Below are 17809 nucleotides of genomic sequence, written 5' to 3'. Positions count from 1 at the left end.
GTCGCCAGGCCAGGCTGTTCTCCTCCCCGCCGACCCATGGCACGGAGCCCGCTAGGACCAGGAGGGGCTGTGAGAACAATCACGCCTCTGCCGCGCTCTCCTGGGGGGGAGGGGAGGCCACTGGAGGATTAGCTCGGTTCCATGGCTGGGGAAACTGAGGCCCGGAGACGGCAGCGACTGCTCAGGGTCACCCAGGGTAGAGCTGGGGAAATGAACCTGGAATGCCTGGCACTCACGCTGAGTCCGCCACCGTATCGCCTCCTTTTCCTTCTCCCCTAGCATTGGTGGCGTCGGCCCGGGCGCTGGCCCCGCGGGTCCGTCAGGCTCTTCTGCCTCTCCGAGCGGCTGGTCTTTGAGCCAAGCCATCTCTTGGCCACTGACTTCGTCCTCCTCGTGCCTCTGGGCGCCTGGTCCTGGGCAGCTCCTCACCGCCGCTAGGGCCGCAGCCAGTGACAGGCTGTTCCCACGTCTGCAGGATCTAGCCCCTGGGAGGCTCCGGGCACCGAGTGGGGTAACAGCGCTGGCCCCTGTGTGCGACAGGCCGCCAGCTCGGTGTGAGCTGGGACCCAGCAAGCCGGCGGCCCAACCCCCCGACACAGCCCGGGCTCCCCCCGCGGCCTGGCTGCGGTTTCCCAGAGGCGGATGGGACGTTCACTGCGAGTGATTCTCAGGGCCCGGAGGAGGGACAATTCCCTGGCTCCCATCGCCCAAGAGAGGCCAAGGAGCCAGGGGGTCAGCCCCTCTGTCCCCCAAGCCTGCTGAGCTGGCTGTGACCGGATTCAGGGGAGCAGCCTGGCAGCGTGCTGTAGCCATTGGGCAAGCTGGCCTTGTGAACGGCTGTCCTGCTCCCTGAGCCCCAGCAGAGCCTGCCCAGGAGCAGCTCCCCCCGCCCTTGCTCGCTTGGCCCTGCCCATGGCTTGCCTGGCATCAGCCAGCACTAGCACGGCTGCCCCCTCCGCAGCGCTGCCCTCCTTGGCTCACACCTGGGCCCCACGGAGCGGAGTCCCTGGAGGCCGCCTGCTGAGTCCTGGCTCCTTGGGCTCGCCGGCGGTGCCCATCCCCGGCATGTGGCAGCCCTTCCAAAGCGAGCCAGGGAGCGCCATGCCAGCCGGCCGGGTCCCCGCCAGGGAGCAGCAGGCCGGGCACCTGGCGAACGGGCCTGGCTCATCTCTCGCTCCTGGGCCTGGCGTGGGCCACCAGGCTCCAAATGGGCAGCGTTCTGGGCGATGTGCTCATCCCGCAAGAATTCGCCCCTGCCTGGCGGCTCCCCCCTCCCGCTCACTCTTCGGAGACTCCTCGGGTCCTTTGATCTCCTCCCAGTGTTTGCCCAGCGATCGGCTCAGACGGGGTTAGAGTCTGAGGTCAGCGGCTTTTCCATTCCAGCCGCCCAGACGCATCCGTGAGAGGAGCGGACTCAGGTTACAGGCCTGCCTCCCTCCTCTCCCCTCCCAGCCCACCCCCCAGCCGCACACGCACACCCCAGGCCCGGCTCAGCCACTCGGCGGGACCCGCCGCTGCTCCCTACACCACGCCGGCGAAAGCCGCACGCCAAACCATGGCCGCAAACCAAGCACTGCGGGCGGCTGGGGCTTAACGACCCCCTTGGGGGACCCGCATGGACGGAGCCCGTCTGTGAATGAGTCTCCCCCTCCCCAGAGCCGCTCGCCCGGGGATCTGAGCCCCTCCGCTGGAAGATGAGCTTGGCAGGGCCTCGCGGGGGTCTTCAGCCGGAGCGCAGCCCCTGAAGTGGCCGGCGCTGTCGGGCCTCGTCTCCGGAGAGCCCATGCGGAGCGCGGCCTGGGCACGGTAGAGCCGGAGCTGCGGGTGCCGCACGTGCCGGCCGCACTTTGGATGCGATTCGCTCTGCTGGAGGGAGCTGCACGCGCGGAGCCTCCTGGCCGGGGGGCCCGATGTCTGCCTGGCACCTCGGCGGAAGGGCACTGAAGAGGAGCAAAGGGGCGCGCCGGCCCCTGGAGGCAGCCGCGCCCGACCCCATGCTGGCCGCACTGCTCCTGTCCCTCCTGCCCGTCCTGGCCGAGAGCGCCAGCCTGCAGCCGGTGCGGATGAGCCACCTCGGCGTGTGCCCCAACCAGCTGAACCCCAACCTGTGGGTGGACGCCCAGAGCACCTGCGAGCGGGAGTGCCGCACGGACCAGGTGAGCGCTGCCTGGCTCCGGGGCCGCCCGGGACCGAGCCCCTGGTGGAAGGTGGTGCATGGAGGGACTGGCTAGCACAGACCCGGCGGGGGGAGGTGGGTGCCCACCTGCAGCCTGGCACTGAGGCTTTCTGGTGATGTCCTGCCTGAGCCGTCAGGTCGGGGCCTGCTCTGCACCCCCAGGCTCCTGGGGCGTGATTTGCAGCCTGCCCGGGCAGCTGCCCCTTGCTCGGACCCAGGCAGCGATTTAGTCGCTTGTTGCGCTTTTCGGGTGGGGGAGCAATTGTGGCTGCTGGTCAGTTTCATCCCAAGGGCCCAGCCAGGAGCCCTCCCACCAGCAAGACCCAGCGGGCCGGGGCCGCCAGCTGTGGGTGGGCCAGGCCTTTGGAGACCCGATTCGCAAGTACCCAAGGGGAGGCTGTGACACTGCAGGCAATGAAACCTGGCCCAGCACGGCCCAGGGCGGGAGACTGGGGAGGCCCACAGATGTGCTGGTGCCATGTCTGCGTGTGGGGCCCGTGTGGAGTCCCCTGGAGGGCAGGCGGGAGGTGACCCAGGGTCTGCGCTGGCAGGGGAGCGGACAAAGTGTGGGGGTCGGTGCCAGTTTCAGCCGGCAGTGCTCAGTGTGCTGCAGGCGAGCAGGAAGTTTGCAGCAGAGAGGCAGTGCGACCTAGGAGTTAGAGCTTTGCACTGAGTGAGCTGGCTCCTGTCCCCAGCTCTGCCACCAACCCATGGTGTGTCCAGGAGGGAGTCACGCCCCCTTGACCTGCTTCTGCTTCTTTGCCTGCCCGGTGTCTGTCTGGATCAGGCCCCTCCCCAATTCTGGCTCCCATGTGGGGCAGCAGAGAGGGGCTCAGGCCCGAGGAGGGGCAGGGCCCCCAGCTCCTGGGCCACATAAGGGGGACCTGTCCCACCTGCAGCAGAGGGAAGGGAGGACGTGCCGCCATGGCGCCCAGGTGCCCTCGGGATGACGGGGCCGGCCCACCGCTCTGGCTCCTGCTGGTTTGACGAGCGGGGCGGAAGCAGCCTCCCTTGGCTCTGGCCGGCAGCTCCCTGCAGGAAAGTCGCTCCGGCCCCCGGCGTGGCACCAGGCAGAACGCGCTGGCGTCCCCGGGGCCACAGCGAGGGGCAGGCTGGGCTGGCTAGACTTTACCGGTGTGTCCCGCGGCTCTCCCCACGGGCCCGGTCTCAGCCTCCCGCTGGGCGGGGACGGACGCCACTGGGCCCTTGCCTGTGCCAAGCAGCCTGCAGCTGTTAGCGCCGGGGGCAGCAGGCTGCGTGCCGATGAAGCCGTGGAGCCAAAACCGCCGTGGATGGGGGGAGGACTGAGGGCCAAGGGGCCTCCGGCCCCAGCTTAGCCATTGGCTCACTGTGGCCCCCCCGGACTGGGCATGCCCCCACATGTGCCTCAGTTTCCCCCACCTGTCAACCGAGAACAGCCCCGGGGGCCCAGGAGGCTGCGGTGACGGGGGCGATGGGGCTCGTTCTTGTGGTTAATACGAAGGGCCAGGCTGGGTCAGAGCACTGGCCATCTTGGCCAATAGCTACTGAGGGACCAGCCCCCCGGGGCTTCCCTAGGGCCGGTTTGAATCCAGGCCCCACCCCCGGGCAGGACTAGCACAGGCTGAGAGGGGAGAGACTTGCTCCCAGAGCTTGGGTCAAAGCTGCTGCCTGTCTATTGCACCGGGAGACCCCTTAGGGCTTGCAAAGGGGTAAATAACCCTCCCTCTTCCTGCCCCCCACGCCCCGCCTGACCCTACAGAGCTGCCCCGCAGTCCTGTGTCCCCCCCCCCCCCCCCGTCCCTTTCCAAGCGGGAACATCCCAGTCTTTTTCATCTCTCCGCGGATGGCTGCTGCCCGGTTCCGCACCTTGCCCCCCTCTCGCTGTGTCTCTCCGGGGCAGGGTGCACAGGCGCTGGGGATATTGTGGATTCTGTAACAGCCCCACGATCGCGTCTGCCTCCCGGTTCCCACCAGCCTGGCCTGTCTCGTGCCGCAGCAGCCAGTGGGGGGTGTTTTCAGAGCCCCGGTCACCGGGCTTGGGGTCGTGCCTGAGCCGTGTGCTGTGCCTGGCGGGGTTACCGCCACCCAGGGCTTGGTGCGTATTAGGAGTTAGGCCGGTTTGCCCCCCAGGGTGTGACGTCCCCGAGTCGCTCTGCGGGCAGCTGCGGGCCTCACTCTCACCATGAAGTCTGCGTCCCCTGCACTTGGGGCTCCCCCTGCCCAGGCCCATAGGAATATGCCAAACAGCCCCGGTCCCCAGAGGCTGCCCCCTCTCTCTTGTGGAAACCCATCGTTCCTCCTGCCCAACACAGATCCCCGAGAGCCTGAGCCCTCCCAGCGCAGGGCCGAGCCGGGCGCTTATGGGCTGTGGCGAGGGAGTCGGTCAAAGACCAAGTCTAAGGGCAGCGGGTCCTCCAGCTCCCCCTTCCCCCGCGCTGGCGCCTGCGAAGACTTCGACCGCTTGGGCACAGGCCGAGGTGACGCTCCCCAGCATGGGCTGGGCGGGTGTGTCTGAAAATCCCGGGCCTTAGCTTCGCCCGCGTGCCCAGCGCTGACGTTAGCCCGACCCGCCGGGGTCGCCTCTGGGCGGTGCGTTACCTCCTCGCCAGCCATGCGGGGCAGAGGCAGCGCTGAGGGGGGGGTTACCACGGTGCGTTTCCTACCACTAGTCACCTACAGCCCCCCCAGCGCCTCTCGGACACCCTACAGCCTGTCCTGGAACACGAGCCCTCCCCCGCGCAGGCCACGGAGGCCTCGGCCCCAGACACCCCCCAACCTGCAGCCACACCCCAGGCGCACTCAGCCCGGGACCTACCCCTGCCACAAGCCCCGTTGCCAGCCCCTCTATACAGGTAACACCATCCCAGGGCCTACCCGCATCAGCCACCACAGCAGAGGCTCATACAACTGCACGGCCGCTAATGGGACCTGTGCCAGCTCGTCCACGGACAGTGGCCAACCCGGGCAGTCGCTGCAACAGGCCAGACCTCAAAACCGGTAACACACGTGGGGGGACATTTTACCCGGCCTGGGCACTCGGCCATGGGTGTGAACGGCGCCATTCTCCGACCCGGGAATTTCACCAGGCACTTAGCGAGCGACTGCAGGACGGGACTGCAGCTACGACTTGGGCACTGCTGCCCTGGGCTGGGATAAAGACAGTAAGTGGCGAACGCACAACAAAGCTCATTTCCCTGCCTTTGACAGCCAAAGCTGTGGGGACACACCCAGCCCCCTTAACGAGCATGGGGCCTGCCACTGGCAGTAACTGCGCTTGCTGGTCTGCAGAGCGTGGCGTCTGTGCTTTCCACTCCAACTCATCCGAGGACGTGGGCTTTACGTGGGATGCCACCCGGTCCTGCCGCCTTAGTCGCATCCAGTGTGTCCGTTTGTTTCAAGCCCTCCTCTTCTGCGCTCTCGGTCAGGGCCAGTCCCTTCGGCGGGTTGCCTACAACGCACGGCTGGCCTGCAGGGTCAGCGACACCCGATGCACACGGGGACTAGCCTCTCTCTGCAACAGCCCTGCCTGCCCCGTCAGCACCCGGCTCTTCCAGGGGGCCCCTGAACTGCCTGCCTGGGGCTGGAGCCCTGCCGCAGACCGAACTCCCGTGCCTCGCTCCCGCAGTGGTGTCTTGGCTGCGCGCTGTTGCTGTGTGCGGTTACACAGCTGCCCCGGAGGTGGCTGCAGCCCGGTGGTGGGTGGGAGAGGTTGGCAGGCGGCCGATCCAGGGCGGGGGCACCGGGGCTGTCCTGGCAGGGCTGGCTGTAACCTGCTGCGGCTTGCTCTCCTGCAGGACTGCGAAGGCTTTGAGAAGTGCTGCACCAACGTCTGCGGCCTGCGGAGCTGCGTGGCCGCCCGCTACGCCGACGGCAGCGTCTCGTCCCTGGCGCTGGCGCAGGAGGCCTCGTGCGAGAGCTTCGTGTGCACCCAGCAGGGCTCGGACTGCGACATCTGGGACGGGCAGCCCGTCTGCAAGTGCAAGGACCGGTGCGAGAAGGAGCCCAACTTCACCTGCGCCTCCGACGGGCTCACCTACTACAACAAGTGCTACATGGACGCCGAGGCCTGCATCCGGGGCATCAGCCTCAGCGTGGTGCCCTGCAAGTACGTCTTCACCTGGCCCAACACCAGCCCGGTGCCGCCGGAGACCACGGCTCCCCCCACGCCCGGGGCCACCGCCGAGGTGCCCATCCCCCCCGCCCTCTACAGCAACCCCTTCCACCAGTCGGTCGCCGTGGGCGGCACCGTCAGCTTCCACTGCGACGTGAGCGGGCGGCCCCGGCCCGACATCACCTGGGAGAAGCAGAGCGACCACCAGGAGAACTTCATCCTGCGGCCCGACCAGATGTACGGCAACGTGGTGGTCACCAACATCGGCCAGCTGGTCATCTACAGCGCCCAGCCCGAGGACGCCGGCATCTACACCTGCACCGCCAGGAACGCCGCCGGCCTCCTCCGGGCCGACTTCCCCCTCTCCGTCATCAAGCGGGGCCCCTCCGGCGGGGAGCCCCGGGCCCCCGGCGCCCAGCCGCTCCCGGCCGGCGAGTGCCTGAAGGAGCCGGACACGCAGGAGTGCGAGGCCCAGCAGGTGCGCTGGCATTTCGACCCCAAGAAGGGCTCCTGCGCCACCTTCCGCTACGGCGGCTGTGGCGCCAACCAGAACCACTTTGAGACCTACGCGGCCTGCCGGGCAGCCTGCGTCAGCAGCGCCGTCAACACCTGCACCCTGCCCGTGGTGCAGGGGCCCTGCAAGAGCTGGGAGGCCCGCTGGGCCTACAACCCCCTCCTGAAGCAGTGCCACTCCTTCGTCTACGGCGGCTGCGAGGGCAACGAGAACAACTTCGAGAGCCGGGGGGCCTGCGAGGACGCCTGCCCCTTCCCCAAGTCCCTGCCGTGCAAGGCCTGCCGGCTCAAGAGCAAGATGGTGTTGAGCCTGTGCCGCAGCGACTTCGCCATCGTGGGCCGGCTCATGGAGATCGTGGAGGAGCAGGACTCGGGCATCGCCCGCTTCGCCCTGGAGGACATCCTCAAGGACGAGAAGATGGGCCTCAAGTTCTTCAACATCAAGTACCTGGAGGTCACCCTGAGCGCCATGGACTGGAGCTGCCCTTGCCCCAACATGACGGCGGAGGAGGGGCCCCTCATCATCATGGGGGAGGTGCACGACGGCATGGCCATGCTGGACCCCAACAGCTACGTCCGGGCCGCCAGCGACAAGCGGGTGAAGAAGATCTACGAGCTGCTGGAGAAGAAAACCTGCGAGCTTCTCAACAGGTTCCAGGACTGAGGTGCAGGCTGCCCTGGCTGGGGGCAGCCTCAGTGGTTTGGGGTGGGGGTCAGAGTCCTCCCCAGCCAGGCGTGGCTACCAGCCCCCCCCCCCCCCGGGGCCAGCCCTGGGGCTGCCGCCCGCTCCCCAGATCCTCCCCCTTGAGGTCAGAGCGGAGACGCTTCTGCCAGCTCCCCATGGCCACGGGTGGGCATCTCATGGTGCAACAGAGGCTGGTCTAATGCCCAGGGGGGCTGGGGCCAGGCCTGGTTCTACCCAGCAGCCTGGCCGTTGTCTAACTGTAATGGAGCGGTGCCCTGTGTGCCCTGGCGAGGCCAGACTATGCCAATAAAAGCATGATGCCCCCGCTTCTCCAAGAGCCACCCTGCGGCACGGGGGGGGGTGGGTGCAGCAGCTGCATGAGGCTGCCTCGGGCTGGCACGGCTCAGGGCCAGCATGGGAGCGGAATGCTGCCTGGGGGCCCTGCTATCTCGGTGGGCAGCAGCCCGCTGCAGAGCGACCAGAGGGAGATGAGGCCAGGCTCTGGCCGGCGTCCCTCCAGGGGGCTTGGCAGGAAAGCCACGGCCCAAATAGCCAGCAACATCCCTTGGGCACAGAGCCGCCTGCTGGTCCCAGGCAGTGGCTGCCAGACTGGGAGCCTGGTCCTGGTCCTGCTGCAGCCTCTGGGCATCACACTCAAGGCCCTTTGCCAAGGAGGCTGTAGCATTAGCCCTTTTACAGCTGGGGAAACTGAGGCACGGGGCTGTGCCAAAGTTGCTCATGCTCTCAGTCCTGGGCCATGTGGCCTCCATCACCCCCGTGGCTGTGGCAGCCTCTCTCCAGCCAGAGCTACAGCCGAAGGCAAATCTCCCTGCCAGCAGCACAGCTAGGCAGGTGGGGATGGGGGAGCAGCCGTCACTCCCACTGCTGAGCCTAGGCAGCACCCGCAGGGCCTTGAGCCAGGTGCTGGATGGGGGGCCAGGCTGGTTGGCTGGGACACTTGCCATGGGACAGGGCCCCCCCCGTCCTGAGCGCCAGGAGACACAGCCAATAGGAGCGGGGAGGGCGGTGCCTGCACGCACCATGGGCCGTGGTAAGCGCTGCCCTGACCACAGCCTGGCGCTCCCCCCGCCCCCCCCCAAGCCCTTCATTTCTGGCCCATTGGGAGACCTCAACGTGCCCCCCTCCAGTACCCAAGCCCTCTCGCCCCTCCCGGTGCACCCAGCCCCCTTACCGGTCAGACTTGCCCCCACCCGAGCCCCGTGGCAGCCCAGGGCTGCAGGACACCAGCGAGCTGAGGCGGACACCAGGCAAACACGATCTTTATTGGGCCAGGGCCCACATGCTCCAGGGCAGCCGGTCCCCCAACCCACAGCCCTGCAGTACCCCCTCAGGCCACTAGAGGGCGCCCCACCCCGCAGCGTCCGGCTGCCCTGCTGGACTTGGGTAGGGGAGCGAGAGCCGGTGATGCCAGAGCCCAATTCCCTGCCGTGGTGGGACCCGTGCCCCTAAATCACCTGGGCACCTCGGACCCCCCCCCCCGGCGTGCGGGCTCTGGTCACACTGCCCCCTGGCAGCCTGGGGTTGCTGCCGAGCCGCTGGCAGGCGAAGGGGGGGCCAGGCCCAGAGCGGGTTCGTCCAGCCCCCCCCCCCCACGGCTGGTACGGCGGGACCAGGCTAGCCACGGCTCGGCCCCACGGAAACTGCTGCCGTGGCAGAGGCCACGTGCTCCGGCTGGGTCACTGGGGCAGGGGATGGAAACCACCGTGCAGCTCAGGGAGCCCATGGGGGGAGCAGGGCCCGAGGGAGAGCTGCAGCAGTCTGACTACATGGGGCCCAGCCCACGGGAGGGGGGAATCGTCCCCCCAGGGTAGCCAGACGCCGCCGCACTGCAGGGCTACATCCCCAGGGGAGAGGTGACCCCAGCTGTGCCCCCCCTCGGGGGCTTATCCGTCCCCGGGGGCCGTGAGCACAGGCTGGGTGGGGGCGTGCAGGGAGGTGGCAGCATGCAGTGCCCACAAGCACACGAGCGACCCTGCTTCCGGAGGCTTTGGGGGCGGGAACACGAGCGACAGGCACACGATGACACCACACGATGGCAGCTGCACCCCTCCCAGCGGCGCGTCTCCGGCAGGGCGTCACTGACGGGCCATGGAGCCCGATGCAGCAGGCGGCTGGCCCCGAGCGGGCCCCCGGGTCACTGCTTGCGGAAAATGAGACACTTGTTGTTCGCAGGCATGTCCACCTAGGGGCACAAAGCTGGGTTAGGGCTCCGCGGCAGCTCCAAGAGACCCGCTTGCCAGGAAGCCAGGCTCCCGCTTGCTGCATACAAGCCCTGGGGCGCCCAAGGCCACCAGTGCTTGGGGGGCTTGGAATCAGAACTGATGGCCCGGCTAAGGGAGGGGGAAACAGAAAGTCTCCAACCCCTCCAGCAGGAGGCGCTGCAGGGAATGCAGGGGGGGGGGCGCCCAAGTGCACCAGTCGCTCCAGCAGGAGGCGCTGCAGGGAATGCAGGGGGGGGGCGCCCAAGTGCACCAGTCGCTCCAGCAGGAGGCGCTGCAGGGAATGCGGGGGGGCGCCCAACTGCACCAGTTGCTCCAGCAGGAGGCGCTACAGGGAATGCAGGGGGGGGGCGCCCAAGTGCACCAGTCTCTCCAGCAGGAGGCGCTGCAGGGAATGCAGGGGGGGGGGCGCCCAAGTGCACCAGTCGCTCCAGCGGGAGGCGCTGCAGGGAATGCAGGGGGCGCGCCCAACTGCACCAGTCGCTCCAGCAGGAGGCGCTGCAGGGAATGCAGGGGGCGCACCCAACTGCACCAGTCGCTCCAGCAGGAGGCGCTGCAGGGAATGCAGGGGGCGCACCCAACTGCACCAGTCGCTCCAGCAGGAGGCGCTGCAGGGAATGCGGGGGGGCGCACCCAACTGCACCAGTCGCTCCAGCAGGAGGCGCTGCAGGGAATGCGGGGGGGGGGCGCCCAACTGCACCAGTCTCTCCATCAGGAGGCGCTGCAGGGAATGCGGGGGGGCGCCCAACTGCACCAGTCTCTCCAGCAGGAGGCGCTGCAGGGAACAATGCGGGTGCACTGGACGCAGGGGAGCGCTCTAGCCTCTCCCGTGCTCAATCACAGCAGATCTCTGCCACGCCCCCAAAAGCACTGCGGCGGGGCAGCCCCACAGCCGCCACACCAACCAGTCTGCTCCTGGGGAGGGAGAGGCCTGGGCCCCAAACGCTCCCTTCCATGGCAGGGCCCTAAGAGGCTGGACGGGCTCGGTGCTGCCCCTGCACAGCTGTGACGCGAGGGGCTGGCTGGGGGACCCTCTGTACTCACCAGTGTCTGGCCGGGGGTTCTCATCCCGCCCCAGGAGCCAGCCCTGTTCCCAGTGCTCCCGTGTTAGAATTGCCCCCTCAGGCCAAGCTGGGAAGCAGGGACAGGTCTCCCCAGCTCTGGCAGGGGGTGCTCTGCTGGGGAGGGGAACCATCCCACCCTTCTAGCACTATCCCCCCATAGGTGGGCCCTGCTCAGGCATGTGCCCTCTCAGTTCATGGGCCTCCAGCGCGGGGCGCCCGCCGGTACCCACCATCCTCTCCAGACGCAGCCCATTGGCCTGGGCCAGCTGCTGCAGCACAACCGTGTCCCGCAGGCCCCAGGCCGGGTTCCTGCCGGAGACAGAGCAAGCGTGTCACTGTGGCCGCTGGCGGCGGCTGGAGTCCAGGGGCAGCCCCTTCCACACGCCAAGGGCTGGGGCAGCGGCCGGCCCAGGGACCCAGCCCCATGGCTGCCACCCTCAGAGAGCCTGCCTGGGCCTTCGCCCACGGGACACGCCAGCTGTGGGCGTGGCGGCTGAGTCCAGGGAGGGGCATTGTGGGTAATGCCGTCAGCCCGAGACAAAGGCAGGAGGATAACCCAGTCCTGGGGCAGCCACAAGGCCCTGTGACGTGGGGTCCTGGGGGCTCCCCAAGGCAGCAGCCTTACCCAAGGGGGAGGAGACCCGGCTGCACCACAGACAGCGGAAGGGCTGGGTCTAAGGCCCTGGACTGGGAGCCCCCGCCTCAAGCATCAGGTGCGGCCGAGCCAATGCAGACAAGCCGACCCCAGCCCGCTCGGTCGGCACGGCCCATGGGCTCCCTGCTGAGCCACACCGCCCCAGCAGGCAGGACTCCACCGCGGCCCCAGCACCGGCCTGCACGTTCCAAGCCAGGCTGGGTCTCAAACTGCCAGCCAAGGGGCAAATGGTCCTGAGCCCCTCTGCCACTGCCGGGGGCCGAGCGGGCTGGGGGGATCTGCAGGTGCCTGGCCGGGTGCCACGCGGGGTCTCTCTGCTCCGGGCCCCTAGGGAGGGCGTGTTGCCTAGCTCCTCCCACTCCCCATTCCCACGCAGGGGGAACGCTGCGGCCCCCCAGACGGGGGTGACCTGCACTGGCCCCTTTTCCCAAACAACTGGGCCGCGAGAGCCCAGGGCCCCCTCTCCTGCCCCCACGCCAGGCTCCCCTACCTCTGCCTCAGGAAGCAGTCAAAGTCCACGTTGCTCTGCGGGCTGATCCGGCCGTTGATGGCGTAGGGCTGCGGGGGCAGGGAGAAGGGACTCAACCCAACGTGGCCTGGCGCCCACCCACCCCAACAGGGCGCGATTCCCCAGGGCTCCACTTGCCCCAGAATGCTGCGGGGAGCGAGAGCACCGTGATCTGCGGGCAGAGCTGGACCCTGAGCCACCCAGGCCGGCAGACACATCCGTAACGGGCCGGGGGGAGGATGCACCCGGGTGTGCCCCTGCCGGGGGAGGCTGACGCAGCATGAGGACGAGTTCCTGAGCTGGGGGATGGAGGCCATGTGCTAAGCAGGGGGGAGCGTGGGACCCGCGTGGGCCGTGCGCGTGGACCCTACAGGAGCCATCGAGTGCACAAACCAGAGCGCAGAAACTGACCAGGGCCACCCGCCCAGGGTATCTGGCCCAGAAAGGGCCCCAAGAGCTGCCCGGGGCTCAGCACACGCTCAGGGCCAGGCGTTCGGGGTCCTAGCGGGCTCTAGCTGCACCTCTTAGTGTGTGCACCCAGCTAACAGCCAGCCTAGCCCCTCCCCAGACACCCCCCTTCTCAGCCTGGGGGCAGAGGGGCACGGCTCTCACCCCCCCAGGGCAGTGGGCCTGAGCCCGGCCAGGGACCATCGCTTACCCCATAGGTGATCAGAACAGCCTGGGGTTTCAGCAGCGTCCCTGCTCCTTCGAATAAGCCCTGGGGAAACAAACTCCATAAGGGACGGGGCCCCAGGCGGGCCCCAGGAACCGGGCCCTGGAGGGCAGGGATCTGGAACCAGCTCCCGTCCACTCACTCACCCTCTACCCTGGGACCCTGCATGAAGGGGGGGGCGCTGTGAGCAAACCCCGGGGCCCACCGATGGGAAAGAGCCCAGCTCCATCTTGGATGGGCTTGGAGATAAAAGCCCGGGCCAGGCGCGCGGACCCAGGCCGGTCACTTCAGATGCCACATGACTCAGTTTCCTGGGAATAGAGCAGGGGGCGGAGACGCTGAGCTCGTCTGTGTCTGTAACGTGCTCCGGGATCCAGGACAGGAGGTGCCTTAGGAGGCCCGATATCAGGGTTACACTCGGGGAACAAGCATCCACTAGGTGCACCCAGCGCTTCAGGACCTGGGCTCCCCCAGGCTCCGGCTCAGGCAGGGGCAGAGACCGGCGGCCCAGCCCACAGGGTGCAAAGAGCTCCCAGAGCCCCGGCCAGGGGAGGAAGGGCCTCACCTCGGTGCACCGCATCTCAGTGACGTGCATCATGTTGATGTTGACCATGAGGTCCAGGGAGTTGGGCCTCTCGCCGCCCCACGTCTCCCAGCTCTGGGACGAGTCCAGGAAAATCGGCGGCTTCACATTCGTCACGTTCTGCGCTGCGATCAGTGCAGAGATGCTGGGGGGCGGGAGGGGGAGGAGATCACCTGCTTGACGGGCACACCGGACCCCAGTGCAGCACAATGCTGGCCCCCGGCCACAGAGCCAGCAGGGGGCGCTGTACCCAGGCCTGCCGTCTGCACTAGCGCACAGTGACTGAGCGCCGGCCCCGCAGTGCTGAACGCTGCACGCACGCCCCATCCAATCGCGCACCGGGGGCTGCGAAGGGGGTCAGCTGGCCCCAGCTATGACGGGGGGGGGGGGGCTGTACCAGGGCCGGAGACAGGGAGCAAAGTAGGGCCAAACCTGGGTGCTTCAGCAAATGGAAATCCCACCCCCACCTCTGAGTCATGCGGCAGCTACTTGAGCTGGATCCCCTTCCCCAGCGTGGAATCCCTTCCCACAGCCCCAGCCGCTCCCTTTCCCTTCGCCAGTCTGAGCCTCCTCCAGCCCCTGGCTGTGTTGGGGCAGGGACAGTCCAGTGTTCCGCCCATTAGACCACACTGCCCCAAACCAGGCAGTGGCCCTACGTGGTTGCCAACCAGATTTCTATGCAGCCTGGAGGCCCGTTTCCACCAACCCCCGCACCACTGAGCAGAGAGCAGAGGGTGGGGAAGGGTGATGAGGGCACTTGGCTTTTTAATCTGCTGCTGCACGCCAGGAGGCTCGTGCCCGCACGCCGGAGAGCAGACGCCCGTCGCACGGCTGGGAAAACGGGGACAAGGCTGAGAAAAAGCTGATGGAAGCGCCCAAGGTTTGGGGAGCCCAGCAAGGCACCTGAACACAGGCAGGCGGAACTCAGGGTGGCTTTGGAAGCTTTTTACCCCAGGGCCTTGCCTGGGCTGCAGATCCAGGAGCCCCAACCGGGCTCCCAGCCCTGTGTTCTGACCACTGGGCGGCACTGCTCTGCGTCCATAGTCAGAGCCGGGCTGACCCATGAAGTTGGGGCTGGGATGGAGCAACAGCCCCCGCTAACGGGGTCGTTCCTGTGCAAAACGCGGCTGGCGGGGGGCCCACTCCAGTAACCCCGTGGGGGGGGGGGAGCTGGCTCTAGGCTCAAACCCACACGGTCCCCACGTGAGCAGCCTTCCCCAGATGCCAGGGCTCACCTTATCCCGGGGGGGGGCACAAAGCGAGCCCAAAGCCAAGCCCCCCCCACGCCAGCCCCCTGCCTACAGAGCCCCACCACACCCCACCCACAGGTTCCACCGCGCACACCCTGGGGCTCCGCCCCCGCATGCTCACAAACCCCGCCCCCACCCCCGGGGCTCCACCCCCGCACACCCCGGGCCCCGCCCCCACCCCCGGGGCTCCGCCTCCGCATGCTCACAAACCCGCCCCCACCCCCGGGGCTCCGCCCCCGCATGCTCACAAACCCCGCCCCCACCCCCGGGGCTCCGCCCCCGCATGCTCACAAACCCCGCCCCCACCCCCGGGGCTCCGCCCCCGCACGCCCCGGGCCCCGCCCACCTCTCCAGGCAGGCGGGCTCCACGTCCGAGGGCTGCCAGCGCAGGTTGGGCAGCGCGCGTGCGCAGTGCACCGCGTGCTGCCCCGCGCCCGACGCCACCTCCAGCAGCCGCAGCGGGGCCGGGCCAGGGCTCGCGTAGTCGCGCAGCACCCGCAGGATGGGCTCCTTGTTCCGCTCCGCCGCCGCCATCGTGCGCGCGGGGCACGCCGGGACACCGGGCCCGCCGGCTGGGACTACGAATCCCAGCATGCACCAGGCCGGCCCCCGCCCCGCGCCTTAAAGTGACCGCGGCCCATTTCTCGCGGGAAGAGGAGGGGGACTAAGGGGGGGCGGGGAGTTTTAATGCAAATGTCCCTGTGGGGGGGGCACTGTCCCGCCCACTCCGGGTCTGCAGGGGGAGCCTCCCGGCCTTGCTTGGAATGACAACCCCCCCCAAAGGCAAAGGGCATCGGACCCCGGGGGAGCAGGGAGGGACCGACACCCCCGCCCCCTCGCACCCCCTGCTGGAGTAACACGGGGCGGGGGCCGGGAGCAGGTGAATAAACGGGGGCTGAGAGGGGCGCAGGTTAAAGGGGGGCCCTGGGGTGCAGCCAGCGCGCGGGATTCTAGGCGCGCAGGGCTTTGGAGAGAAGGGGAAAAAAACACCCGTGCGCCGCCCGGGAATCGAACCCGGGTCGCAAGAATGGGAATCTTGCATGATACCACTACACCAGCGGCGCGGCTTCTGGCCTTGCGCCTCCGAGCAGCCCATCTCGCTGCGCTGCAGCGCCACCTGCCGGCTTCTTCCTACTCCATAGATTAGAAGCAGGGAGCATCATGACCAACCAGGCTGGCTTGTTGCATCCCAGAATCAGCCAAGCGTGCTCACTGGTTCCTGCAGGAGGCGAGACCTTACCTCTTATAGAGAAGGGGGATTGATGTAACGCAGCCTGGGCCCACCAGGGGTCTGTGTGTGGCCCACCAGGCATTTCGTTTGCCGTTGCCCATGTGCGGGGGTCTAGTTTTTTCTGCCATTTGTACTAAAGTGACACACACAAAGCCAGGGCATGTGCTCTGCGACAGGGACTCTGGGCCCATCCCAGCACTGCCATCGCACAGCCCGCATGTTCTAGATACACAAGCACAGTAGCAAAATGTCTGCCCCATTGGGAATCACAATCTTGTGAGTTCACCACCCCACAGGGGGGGAGTGTCCACTCGTTAATTACCTGTACTGTTTGTTAAAGCCCTGAATTTTATTTTTGGCCGGAATTTGTGCGAGTCCTAACCACGGAGTCCCATAGATTTTCCACCCTGCTGGATTAAAGAAATCTTTCCTCATACAAGTACTGTGCCTGCGCCGCCCGGGAATCGAACCCGGGTCGCAAGAATGGGAATCTTGCATGATACCACTACACCAGCGGCGCAATGGATGCATTGCACAGCGGGGGAGTCCATCTCCCTGCACAGCAGCGCCACCTGCTGGCCTACGCCGCCCCACCCCGCCCCACTGAGCTCGGGTCCCTGTCGCAGAGCAGAGCAGCCACCAGAGGGCCTATTTGAAGTCACGGGAGAGTCTAAAAGCCCCTCCCCCAGCCTTGCGGGAGGGACGACTGGACCCATGGTTCAATTAATTACTTGGGACAAATAATGACTAAAGGGGCAAGGAGTGTGGGCCAAAGGTTCATAACTAGGGATCCGGATGGGGACACCGAGCAGAGAACCCCGGCCAGCGCCCACTGCTCCTCAGAGCTGTGGATGGAGCCAGTGGACGCCGCCCGGAGGAACTCTGCCCGGATTCGTGACGTAAGGGAGGAGCGGAAATAGGCCCCACAGTCGCAGAGAACCCCTCGTCCAACATCTTACTCCTGGGGTTCTAGATGGCGACCTTTGCTAGAGCCAGGAGGAGGGTGACGAGGTCTCGCGACTCTGTGGGGCCACGGATGGGGTGTGCGTAAATAAAAAGGTGGGGGGAAAAGTGCAGCCAGAACCTCAATCAGAGGTTCTGGAGGAGCCGGAATAGGGGCTGCACCCTGGCACATTCGAGGTAGGCGTGCGCCAGGTTCTCCCTCACGCCGCAAAAGGGGCAGGTGTCCGGGATTGGGATAAACCGCGCCAAGTACACGCCTGTGCTCACGGCCCCGTGAAGGAGCCACCAACTGATGTCCCCAGTGGGCCGCGGAATTAGGTGGGAATAGACGCTGGCCCATCGGGGTTCCCCACCCTCTATAGGCCTAAGGTAGTCCTGCCACTTGGAATCGGGGTGGGACGCGAGGGTGGGGAAAAGCAGGGTGTGGAGCACGAGCGTGTACAGATGTTGTCTTGGCGCGGCTTGAAAACAGACCGGCTGCAATTTTTGCAGCCGGCTGGGGGTCCATGGATGGGGAGGCCGGGGGGGCCCGTGGAACAGGGGCCCGATAATAAGGGCCAGAGGCTTTGCAGGAAGGGAGGGGCGGGGCATACCCTCTCGCAGAGACCGCTGCAGGAAGTCGAGAGCGGGCCGCGGCAAAGCCGCCTTCACCTCCTGGAGTAGGCGCAGGGGGGTTCAGGGGTGGAGAGCCCCATGCGCCGAGCGAGCGCTCGAGGATCCACCCAGTCCCCCCTGTCGTAGTCCAGGAGGTCTCCGACCATGGTGGTTTCTGCCAGGATCAGCCTCCGGCGCACCGAGGGAGACTCCGCCACCTGCACACACAAGGCTGGATTGGGAGCAGGGGCTCCGCGAGGAGGTCTGCTCCCTTGGAGGCCACAACAGACCTGGTCACCAAAAACAGCTTCCAGGTCTGGAGGAGGTCCTGGTAGAATTCCGGCAGCTCTGAGAGGTCTCGCGGGAGGCCCCTCGGGTGGATAAAAAAGAGCTGCCGGTCGTATCGGAGGTGGCGGAGGAAGGCGCGCGCCACGGTGCCCCATGCCGGACTACCTGCACTAAAGAGGAGTCTGCAGGGCCTGGAGGCGGAAGGTCCGGACCTGGCTGCGCACGCAGACCAGGCCCTGGCCCCCCTCCTCCAGGGGGAGGGACAAGACCCCTGCAGAGACCCAGTGCAGTCC

At 67.3% G+C, this 17809-nt stretch overlaps 2 protein-coding genes and 2 non-coding genes across 5 annotated transcripts; 1 reads left to right on the top strand and 3 right to left on the bottom strand.

Annotated features, from left to right (window-relative positions):
* The first annotated feature begins 1155 nt into the window (after positions 1-1155).
* On the top strand, positions 1156-7812 carry WFIKKN1 (WAP, follistatin/kazal, immunoglobulin, kunitz and netrin domain containing 1). Its single transcript, XM_075899037.2, has 2 exons — positions 1156-2156; positions 5953-7812. Exons 1-2 carry the CDS (start codon positions 1911-1913, stop codon positions 7444-7446), a joined length of 1740 nt encoding a protein of 579 aa, XP_075755152.2. The 5' UTR covers positions 1156-1910; the 3' UTR covers positions 7447-7812.
* Positions 7813-8731: 919 nt separating this feature from the next.
* On the bottom strand, positions 8732-15020 carry METTL26 (methyltransferase like 26). 2 transcript variants are annotated; one of them, XM_075899039.2, is made up of 6 exons: positions 14787-15019; positions 13173-13335; positions 12593-12652; positions 11917-11984; positions 11002-11080; positions 8732-9670 (listed from the first exon to the last, which is right to left on the bottom strand). In XM_075899039.2, exons 1-6 carry the CDS (start codon positions 14972-14974, stop codon positions 9623-9625), a joined length of 606 nt encoding a protein of 201 aa, XP_075755154.1. In that variant the 5' UTR covers positions 14975-15019; the 3' UTR covers positions 8732-9622. The 2 variants fall into 2 exon arrangements, with proteins under 2 accessions (XP_075755154.1, XP_075755153.2); XM_075899038.2 differs by lacking the exon at positions 11917-11984 and having other exon boundaries at positions 14787-15020.
* A 413-nt stretch (positions 15021-15433) lies between these two features.
* On the bottom strand, positions 15434-15504 carry TRNAG-CCC (transfer RNA glycine (anticodon CCC)). The gene has a single exon. It is a non-coding gene; the product is annotated as a tRNA-Gly (tRNA).
* Positions 15505-16120: 616 nt separating this feature from the next.
* On the bottom strand, positions 16121-16191 carry TRNAG-CCC (transfer RNA glycine (anticodon CCC)). Its single transcript has one exon. It is a non-coding gene; the product is annotated as a tRNA-Gly (tRNA).
* Positions 16192-17809: the final 1618 nt, after the last annotated feature.

Source organism: Pelodiscus sinensis, chromosome 15 (genome assembly GCF_052426305.1).
Source record: "Pelodiscus sinensis isolate ZL-2025 chromosome 15, ASM5242630v1, whole genome shotgun sequence".
Classification (NCBI taxonomy): Eukaryota; Metazoa; Chordata; order Testudines; family Trionychidae; genus Pelodiscus; species Pelodiscus sinensis.
This window is presented reverse-complemented; position numbering and strand designations above follow the sequence as displayed.

Coding starts and splice junctions, on each gene's coding strand:
- WFIKKN1 (XM_075899037.2), top strand. CDS start 1,911: ATGTCTGCCTGGCACCTCGGCGGAAGGGCACTGAAGAGGAGCAAAGGG. Junction 2,157..5,952: donor GGGAGTGCCGCACGGACCAG/GTGAGCGCTGCC, acceptor GCTCTCCTGCAG/GACTGCGAAGGCTTTGAGAA.
- METTL26 (XM_075899039.2), bottom strand. CDS start 14,974: ATGGCGGCGGCGGAGCGGAACAAGGAGCCCATCCTGCGGGTGCTGCGC. Junction 13,336..14,786: donor GAGCCCGCCTGCCTGGAGAG/GTGGGCGGGGCC, acceptor CCCGCCCCCCAG/CATCTCTGCACTGATCGCAG. Junction 9,671..11,001: donor GGCTGCGTCTGGAGAGGATG/GTGGGTACCGGC, acceptor TTGTGCCCCTAG/GTGGACATGCCTGCGAACAA.